Consider the following 10264-nt stretch of genomic DNA (forward strand, 5'->3'; position numbering starts at 1 on the left):
CTACCCAGAAAAAATGCAACGTTAGGTGAGCAAATGAAGCATTATAGTCATGTTCACGCAGCAACCGGTCAGGAACAGACTGTGCGAGCTACGATTCTGAATGGGAGACACCTCTTTCACGAGAACCTCAAGGGGACACCGAAACGGAACCCGGCTGCCCAATGCCGACTACTCTCAAAGGAATGCCTTGCTCACGTAATCTTGAAAAGAAGCAGCAAATTACAAGCACGGTCGTCGGAAGTACAAGAGAAAGGCGGTCTGGCCCGGCAATTGATAATCCACTGCAGACGTGGCCATTTCCGACCCTGCTCAGAGTGTGTAGCACGGATCATCGTAAATCCAGATAACGCTGAAGCTTTCAACGAATGACGCTTCATCCTATCTCTCAATGAATACCTGTTTTCACATGCGGTGCGCAACCACGAAATACGTGTATCGCTTCATCGGGCAGCGCTTGACGGGCCCTCGACAGTCCGTTCGTCGACCCACGGCAGCGGCTCTTCGTCTGCCATTTGCTGCAGCGCAGAACACCAAATGAGTGAAGAAACTCTCGTGCGTCTGTGTGCACGTGGTTATGTATTATTTTTGCGATGAATACACGTGACAGGGACTCCCCATACCCTAAACCGCCTATAAATACCGAAGACGGGGACGCAGCCGATTAACGCAACCGTGTGCTTGCAAAAAGCAAAACGACACACTGAATTAATGTTTAAAATTTCTGCGCGTTGGCGTCCGCCTGTAGGAGTTCTGCCACGCCATGGAAGGGTGAACTGCAGACACAGGGACCCGGCGGGCAAACACAACGTGCATTTCCGTGTTGCGGCGTCGGGTCTGCAGATATCTACACTAATAGAGCGTCAGACGGAAACGCGCAACACAAGCACCGCACAGCGCGGCAGAGGCAGCGTAGGCCAGACACACAACTCGAAAACAATGAGGGAGCAAGGCGCGCGGTGCAGCGTGTATGAGGTGGCCATCGAGCCTAGGCAGCCGCAGCTAAAATCGGAGCACGGAAGCGTGATGATGCCACTCCGGTTGGGGACGAGAGATGCAAAAGCATGACGAATGTGCGTGCACCTCTCGCCTACGGTCGTGACGAGACTTGCAGTCACTTTGCGGAACATCCGGATTCTCCCACGTCCTTGTACACAGGCCGAAACGCTGTTCCGCCTCCCCCCCCCTCCCCCCCGCCCAATACCGAAAAATACAGGCGTTCCAGTGCTCCGTCAGCGATGGCAAACGGTCTAAGGGCGCGTGGGAGGGGGCGACAGAACGGCCTACCTGGAGGCGTGGCAAGACGCGATTTTCAGATGAAAGCCGAAGAAGGGAATGTGAAGGGAGCCTCCAAGAACCTACCTGGAGCGCGACGCCATACGCGTACAGGTGAGCTTGCAAGGGCCCAGCCGCTTGGTCCCTTCCCCGGCTGTCGTCTCTTCTCGTTCGCCCTCGGAGGTCGTCGTAACGATGCTGATGATGAGGGTGAGAGAACGTAACAAGGGAATCTCTCGGAACGAGGGGAGAGTTGGGGAGCTCCTCAAGCAAACGAAATATGGGGAAGGCAGCAGAATGTACGTCAGCATGGAGGTTTCCCTGAGTACAGAAACATTCACATACGCGACTCAGCTGCCTTTTTTATACGCTCGTCCCTTCGCTTGTCGGTACACAGTACCGCACATACATCAGTAACGCTGTCGCACAGGTGCGAGGCCTGCCAAACGCTGTTCATCCAGGAGGCGTCGCAAGAAAAACACCAAAATAGAAGGAAGAACGAAACAATTGAAACACACTGTCGCTGGCCCAACAAAGACGGCGGCATGCAATCAAACCAAGTGTACGCACAGGATGCGGGCGCTCCACGGCCACTGGCTGGCGCCTGCAGGTAAAAGCAGAAAAGCAAAAGGGAACAAGGATCCGCAGATGTGAAACAAGCCTGACCGGGTGACGAAATCACGCACTACCACAGATGCTTGTGCCCGATCTTACTTAGACAAGCCGCAGCACAAGTCAACAACGGTCGGAAGACGAGAGGTTATCTAGCCACCGAAGCGAGCAGACGTACACGTATACGTACATCATGAAAATCTCCAACGGCCCCTAGTTAAATCGGATGTAAGTCGATTGCCGCTGCGGCGACACGCAGTTCTGTGTCTACCGTGGCCTACGGCGGCCCGCACCAACGCGGGAGTACCACACGCAAAGCGGAATGATGGTTGTTACTTATCTTCTCCCTACTGTAATGAAGAGAAGAGAAGAGCCTTGTTGACGCCAAGTGGAAGGCCTCGTTTGCCACACGCCTCCTCAGCCTCGGGGAAAACGGCCACACAAATTTTACCGGAGCCCCAGAGAAACTTGAATGCACGCGCTCCGTCCAGGAGTTCATCGCGCTTCAAACACGTCTGTGCCACTTCAACCATCAGTTCCACGTTTCCTGATAAGGATAAACAGACTGGCACAACTCGCGGGTAAAGACGCACCTCGACGTATTCAATGCACAAGTTCATAGCCTCAACCTCAGAATATCACACGTGCGGGAAAGGCGGGCAACTGCGAAAGTTCACCAGAGGCAAAGAGAGATGTGTTGCACGTGGACAGAGGATCCCACTGCCGCTTGCAGGCACCCACCAATAGACAGCCAGCAAAGCTGCGCGGGAACAGAACCTCATGTCCGCACCCACAGACCAGGTGGCAGCGATTTGCGACACCAACTGCGGCTGAACCTATCACCCCCGACGAAGCATGATGCACACGGTTTCCGGAAGCACTTGAACTGTGTCTCATACACACGCACACAGCAGGGTCTGACCTCACTGCTTGCGAAGTGAAATCAGGAGCACATATCGACACCCGCATACAAAACACGGCGCTGCGAACACGACGAGAGCGCGAGGTACGTCAACGCTTTTCTAAATCTCTCGGTGGGCAACGCCGAGTGCTCTGCACAGTTGGTGTCCGAGCCTGGAATGCAGCGCCAGTTTGATCCACAATCTCCGCGCGCACCTACGGAGAGCGCGGCGACCGCCGGCAGGACGAGTCCCTTCCTGTGAGTCCGTTGCTCGGGTTCCAGACCCAGATACGCGACAGGGTCTCCGGCGTGTGCCCCGTGCTCGCCTGGGGCACCTGGAGACGCTGAACTGTGTCGCGCATTTTCTGTTGGCGCTCTGCCCTGAACCTCCGCTGAGAGCCCTCCTTTCGACATCTTCTCCCCGCCTGCCGCACTGCTCGAGTCAGAGCACGACGAAGAGGAGACCGCCGCGGCGCGGGTGTGGTCCAAAGTCCGCGAGGCGGGGAAGGGGGCCGTGTAAAGAAGCCACAGCAAAAGGAAGACGCAACCCACGCGATAGAGGAACTCATACGAATTGCGTTTCCCCTCGCTGGCAGACGGCTCGCCCCCAGGGGGGACGTCGCCGTCAGGGGTGTCTGTTGAACTTTGCGTTGAAGAAGCTGGTGCGTCACGTCCATCCTCTGTGTCCGGTCTGGGCGGCGGCGACCTTCGCTCAACCAGCAGACATGCTGGCGACGCGGAGGCAGAGCGCGAAGGCGGAGACGAGAAAAGAGCTTCTCGAAGCCATGCAAAGCGAGGTGAGCAGAAACGAAGGAAAGAAAATGCAGCGAAAGCAGGTTCTTCCACCTTCTTGTCAGCATAATCAGCATACTGACGCGTGTTGAATGGGTGCACACTGCAGCAAACCAAAATGATGCTCAGAAGCCAGCTGAAAAGGAGTCTTCCACGTTTGTTGCTCTGCTCGGTGTCTATCCAACGCCAGCGTGAGATCTCGCGCAAACGCTACGCGCGAGACACGTGGATAAAGAAGCATGCACCGCCAAATACGCAGAGGCATCACCAGGCCCAAGCATGCGAGCCGTTCATGCATAGAGTGAGACGCGTACACAACAGAGGACCGCGTCCGCAGGAAGTGCTGGTCGCCTCCACGCGGCCAGCTCTGCGTCGGAAGTGGCTCGCGTTTACAGGTCTTCATTGCTTGGCGGCACGTAGGTGTGTGTGTGTGTGTGCAAGCGTTCGTACGGAAGAAAAAGTGTAGCTGTTTTCTGATAGAGGGTTGTCAGTGGCACTGCCAGCGTGTAAGGAAGGCGTTAACGCCGGAGACTGGATACCTCTCCCCCCCGTTTCGAACATGCGGCAGGCAGGACTGCGCACGCAGCCCTGGTGATCTTCCGTGGCGTCACTCCAGCTTATGTGTGCTGACCCGGGCGCATACACGCATCCACAGACGAGTTGCGTGCCTGCCCCTGGAAGTTGGACGCGCCAGTTACTAGACAAAAGCGAGGAGCGACGCGCGATGGCGCTCGACCTCGATAATGTCGTCGCTATCCTGAATCATATCGCAGAGTTTGTTTCCAGCCGTCTTTCTGGCTGCACTGCATTCAGCCTACCTTGCCAAACGACAAGCATGAGGCGCCAGACCTCTTCTTGACTCTCGAGAGCCGCAGCCTGGTGGATATACGAAAAGCGCCTCTTGTAAAAGAGAAATGAAAACAGCTCGAAGGCTCCCTCTTTCATGTACTTATGCCGGCTCTGGTCCGCCTTGTCTCCACCCTCCTCGCGCGTGCCTCCTTGCCCTTCCCGCTCAGCCTCGGAGGCAGACAAGTTGAGCGGAGGTTGCCGCGCGCCAGGCCGTGTCTCTGTTCCGACCGCGCCTACGCAGTTTTCAGGCGACACAAACTCGGTCGCGCGACCCAGGCGCCTCTCTTGCTCGAGTGGACTCTCCTCCGGAGCTGTCTCTCCATGGCCTGCATCGGTCACCCCGAGATCCCTTTCCACGGCTCTCCGCGGCCCCTCCTGTCGCTCCACGCGCGTGTCTCTCTCACGCACCACCGCCGAGACAAAGGCAAGAATAAGCGCATGCATGTCTTCCGCCATCAGCCTTCCGCGACCGGGAAGGAGCGTGGGGCGGTACTTGCCACCCCACAAGTCTCCAAATCGCTGAACGGCGCGGCCCGGCTGGGCCCCCGGGAGCGCGCTTTGCATCGCGTGAGAAGCGCCAATCCGCGTCAATCCGCGAGAGCGGAGAAGCGACAGAAAACGCAAGCAACGAAGGCGGAGGAGAAAGGGTCTCGTGGGAGTCGCAGGCGAAGTGGACGCGCCGCCACCCCGCGAGTGCGACAGGGGACTGGCACTACTAGGCACACGCGCCGGGGGAAGACGCAAGCAGACAGCTACGTCAAGATCTGGAGCCGACGCGAAGACGGCGGAACCGCGGAAAATGGAAGCAACGAAGAGGAAAGCCCTGGTAGCACGCGGGCGGCAGGTACCCTCTCTTGGTCAGCATCGTGCTGCTCTCGCTGGCGTCCTTCTCAAGCCTCAGGCAGCCACCGACAAAGTGCGGCGAAGCACGGTGATGCTCACGTCATTCCGCCTCCAACGCCTGGAAACAGCCTCTCGCGTCTCGAGATCGTGTCAACGAGACGCAGCTGCAGTGATAACTTTGTGCTGGTACTGGCGGCCCAGCGCCAGGCCATAATATGTAGAAACCGGGTCCCCGCCGCGCTGTATTGAAGAGGAAAAAACCAAACCGGGACATCCACCACACTCACAGGAACGCTTGAAGGTACTTAGGTCCATAAGCGTAGACGTCCGTTCCTCGGCGAGGTCTGAGCTCCGGTGAATGCATCGACGGAAAGAAAACGCGTGTGCGCAGTGCATGTGTCCAACGACCAAAAGAGGGACGTTGGCTCCTGCCGGAGTCAATGGAACCCACAGCACTTTCCAGTGCAGCTTTTCAAATGGTAGCACGGAAGATAGGAAGCAATCACCGTTGGAATTGGTACAGCTGCCTTTCAGGGAGGCGGTGGCGGTTTTTCGCTCGCTGCACGCCTCTCGAGATTGCAACTTCAGAGGCAGCACACACACCTGATCCTGAACAGGAATTGTCTATTCAGCTCATTCCATTGTTAAATCTGTAAGCCTTCGCACTGGAAACCTTGAAACATAGGCCCGGCGGTGTCCCGAGCCTCTCTTTCACGGAGACAGCGCATGCGAGCGCGACTAACGGTGAGCTTCAGTCAGCTGTCTCCGCTGCGCCCCTCACGGCATGACAGACTTAGACAAAATTTACACACGGGGTCTGAAAACTGATTTGACGGGCAACTCTGATTTTGAAGCCAAACTATCTGTTATCCTCGGTGTAGGACCCTCTTGTGTCTCGTTTTTCAGCTTTCCCGTTCGCTCTGTTCGATGCGCTTGCGTGGGTCCACTCGAGCGGACCCCCCTCACGCAGTGGGACTCAACGTGGAGGATTTCATATGGAATTATGCGGGCAGTCGAACACGGTAATTCGGCAGGATAAGTGCCAGCACAACTCTCTCTGCACCTGAGACTGGAAAATAAGCCCCAATGTGCCCTTTTCACCTGTAGTGATATTTCATGTTCGCGAGATAATGAGCTGCTGCGGTGTCAGCATACCTATCGGCGAGGACTGCCTGGTTACTTTTCTGGATGAAAGCGTGTGATGATTGCCCCGCGTCAATTTTTGCATTAGCCTTGAGTGAGTGCCGCAACCTGCTCAGAGAACATCTCAGACTACCCAGTTACATTTTTTTCGGTATAAAAAGTGTGTGTGATCTTGAGTTGCCGACCGGTGTCCGTCTAGCCGGAAATGGAAGTCTAAAGACGTTTCAAGCACTTCACTTGAGCTCGCTAGCTACTACAGTGCCTCCTTGCGGAGCTTTGTGTAACGTTAGGTCTGGCGAAAGGCAGTCGGCAACGAGTTACAGCTGGCGCTCAGTGTATCTATCCCTTGCAGCAAATCCGACATAGTGTTCAAGCGGCACTGCGCAAGACAGCATGCGCCATAGCCCGCGACCTGTAAATATCATAATGTGCTAGCAGCGTCAGCTGAGTCTTCACTGTCGTGTAGGCGTATACCGGCCGCGAAATCTGTGCATCCTGTAAATTTGAGGGGGTGGAGGCTCAGGCAGCAGTTTGTCAAGACAAGAGACAGACGGAATGGCCGGTTGCCGCCACAGTGCGACAAGGCTTCCCCCGCCTGTGTTGAGAAGAAAACTCCACAACGCACACTTTGCATTTCCTTTGAAACAAACGCAGAAAGCAGCCCGCGGGCCGCCACAGTCGCGCAGGCACTGCGGAGCAGGAAAGGAGCGAGAGGCATGTCTATTTACACATCTCTGAGCCGAGCCGCTGCCTCTGTAGCACTTTCTCGGGGAATGCGCGCACACACGCACACTATCGAGAACCTAACAGCGGCCTTTATTGTCGCCTTTCTATACTAAGTACATGGTGGCGACCACATGCGACTAAACGACCCCGGCAACTCGACACATCCAGGGGCACTCGCCGTGGCAGCCACGTGGGCTCCGACAGGGCGGAACCTGTGAGAATCTGCTGATCCAAAACGACGCGATTCTTCGTTTCTCCGCCGAACGCCGACGCTTGGGTGAGGAGGAGCCTGGGTTCGCGTTTCAACCGCGCACGCTCTCACCCATGGCCTGACTCACTACCGCCTGTTCTGACTTCGTCCGACTGGCACACGCTCGAGGACCTCGCTTAAGTCCTCGTCCTCCATCGAGTCTGCAAAGGTGTCTTCTTCCAGGCTGGGGCCTGCGGGCGCATCGACGAACCGGGACCTGGTTCGCTCGAGACGGCGGAGCCTGCTGGAGCGCAGCCGGCGTCTCTGCGAGCTGCGCCCAGTTTTCTTCAGCGGCGCCGCCACAAGCTCTTCCAAATTGAGTTCCAGCAAGGCGTCTTCCGCGGCTCGCCGGCGCTGCTTCGCGCGCGCCTTGTGGATTTTGTAGACTTTCCCGCCCACCGCCAAAGCGGCCGCTGCGGCCGCCAACAGGACGACCACGGCAGCTTTGTGGCGCATCGGCATCTGAGCCAGGAAAGCGGGTGGCGCCGGCAGCAGGCCTGCGGAGGCGAAGCTCTCCGCGTCTGATGTGTGCTCTTCCAGGCGTTCCTTCTTCATTTGCGCCTGGGCGTCTGCAACAACGGCACGCAGTTGCTCGCTTTGCTGGCGCGTCTCTCCTCTGGCGGCCCGATACGGATTGACCATCCGCTCGAGGAGAGACTCTTCAAGGTGAGCCATGCTCAAGCCGAGCGACGCCATAGCCATGCGCTCTTCTGCAGAAATGTCGTCGATGACGCGCTCCAAGCGTCTCCGGGTCTCGTCCCTCGCAATCTCGATCGCTGCTTCAATCGCTGCTTTTTCGTCCGCTTCTGCCAAAGCCTTGTCAAAGGCAATGGGCGTCTCGAAATCAAACTTCTGGTGCACCATCTTCACGAACTTCTCCCGGTTCGCCTTGATGTCCCGGAAAAACTCCGCCACCTGAGTGAGCGCGTCAGTGACCTGTTTCGAGGGCGAGACAACCTCGATCTCGGACAACCTCGACGCGACAAGGTGCTTCACCTCTGCGGCGACGTTGGCGGACTTGAGGTTGGCTGCCAATTCCGGGTCCTCTTCTCTGAGCTCGTGCATTGCACGCCTTTCTGCATCGATCGCGAACTTCTGGAAGTAGCTCTTCACCACATCTTGGACCTCCTTGTCTGAAAGGGCCGCCGCGTCCGCCTGCGACCGGGGCTGAGCAGCCGTCAGATCAAGTACCAGTCCGTCAAAGTTGAGTCGGCGGCCGATCTCGACCAGTTTCCTCGTCCTCGCTTGCATGGCAGGGCCCTCGAGAAGGAGCTCCCTGACCTTGCGTTTGAGTTCCCTCTCGGAAGAGCTCACGGGGACTGAAGGCTGCACGAAACTCGAGTCGCCGTTCGAAGGCGCGACACCTGCGGAGGCTGGCGTGCAACTAAAAAAAACAAGCACGGACACGGCGGCGACGGTGGCGCGCATCGCAGCGAAACGGGGGACGCTACCGGCCCGGCGAAGCCCCGCGAGCGGCGCCGGCTGGGGGCCTTGGCAGCCTTGGCGGGGGACAGATGCAAGCATATTGCCTAACTGCTGTCCTCGCTCGACGTCGCATGTAGACAACGCTTTCGCGGAAGCAGAAGCTGTCCCGGCGACGAAGAAAAGGGAGACTTCACGCGTGAGCACGATCGATCGCCTTGGGCGACAGCCCCACCGCCGCTGCGTGGCACCGTCACGAAAAAAGAGACTGCCTACACTCGGGCGGTCCAAAGCAGAAGGAGCTGCGCCGATACTTGAAGCTCCTGGTGGAGAAACCGAATGGAGGTCGGTTACTCGATGGGCAGTCGCCAGATGCGCGATGTTGTTGAGGCGAGAAGAAACGGCGCGAGCCGGTGAGCTCCGCATGCGGGGCGGAATTCGCTACTGCCGCGCCCAGCAGGACGGCAACGTCGCAGACGAGGGAGAGCACTCCGGTGAATGCGCAGTTTTTTAGGGCAGTCTCGAAAGAACATCCTTCTGGAGCGGTCGTGGAGACCCATGTCCCGGTGAAAAAGAGTTTGCGACACCAAGATGTCCGCCACGACTTCACCCCTGTCGCGGGGCGCGAAGTACCGCAGCATGGCGCTCTCCGCGCCCAAGAGCCTCCTGCGATCCGCGCGTCCATAACCCTCGAGCGGAGACACCCAGGGACGCACGTCCCTGGGTGTCTGCGGCGAGAAGAGCGGCTGCACACCGGCGCAACAAAGACTTCGCACACCGTTAGACTAGGCACCGAGACTTCTGTCGACAACAGAGTACCGTCGCTCGTCCTCCCCAAGGAGACGGAAAGCCTGCATACAGGTTGTCGTGCCGTCTCCGAGCTGTCCTGATTTTCTAACACCGAAGATCAGCCGCAAGCCCCAGTCGCGGAGAACTTCTTCGTGCCACATTCTCCGCCGGATGATGAGCGCGCGTGTGGATTCACCAAATTCCGACGCAGCGGGCAACAAAAGAAGCGTTCGTTCCGTAAGCAGGAGGTAAGCGCGGGGTAGAGCAGGTGCTCCATCGTTTACAGGAAGTGCTCACGAGGATTTCGAAGCAGGAATCAGCGGGGAAACGTTTCGCCTCGTTCCGCCTTTGCCCGCCCGGGAGTCGGCGGTCCCGGCAGATCCCGTCCTACCAGCAGAACAGAATCAGCGGGGGCCGATGAATGTAGGAAAAAAAAAACCAGCTCCACGGCTCAAAACTGACACACTGTGCAATATGATTCAGGCTGTGTGTTCGCCTCCGGCGACACGGAGTATCTCCGCTTGTAGCAGCCTGAGGCTGGAGAGCTTGTTGACTGGGCGGACCAGAAAGATGGCGGTGTCCAGAGTGATGCCGGGGTTTTGAACGAAGAGCTCTAGGTTGATGGCTGTAGCAGTCTGCTGCACACCAAGGAGCGATATTAACAC

The 10264-nt window shown here is 57.6% G+C and overlaps 2 protein-coding genes across 2 annotated transcripts; both read right to left on the minus strand.

Moving 5' to 3' along the window:
• Positions 1 to 440: 440 nt before the first annotated feature.
• Positions 441 to 4990, minus strand: BESB_060140 (uncharacterized protein; the record flags this gene model as incomplete). Its single annotated transcript, XM_029364428.1, has 6 exons — positions 441 to 515; positions 1360 to 1593; positions 1843 to 1876; positions 2236 to 2431; positions 3001 to 3558; positions 4396 to 4990. The coding sequence occupies 6 exons, from the start codon at positions 4988 to 4990 to the stop codon at positions 441 to 443; spliced, it is 1692 nt and encodes a 563-aa protein (XP_029219136.1).
• Positions 4991 to 7475: 2485 nt separating this feature from the next.
• On the minus strand, positions 7476 to 8912 carry BESB_060150 (uncharacterized protein; the record flags this gene model as incomplete). Its single annotated transcript, XM_029364429.1, has 1 exon — positions 7476 to 8912. The coding sequence occupies one exon, from the start codon at positions 8910 to 8912 to the stop codon at positions 7476 to 7478; it is 1437 nt and encodes a 478-aa protein (XP_029219137.1).
• Positions 8913 to 10264: the final 1352 nt, after the last annotated feature.

This window comes from Besnoitia besnoiti, chromosome V, assembly GCF_002563875.1.
Source record: "Besnoitia besnoiti strain Bb-Ger1 chromosome V, whole genome shotgun sequence".
Taxonomy (NCBI): domain Eukaryota; phylum Apicomplexa; class Conoidasida; order Eucoccidiorida; family Sarcocystidae; genus Besnoitia; species Besnoitia besnoiti.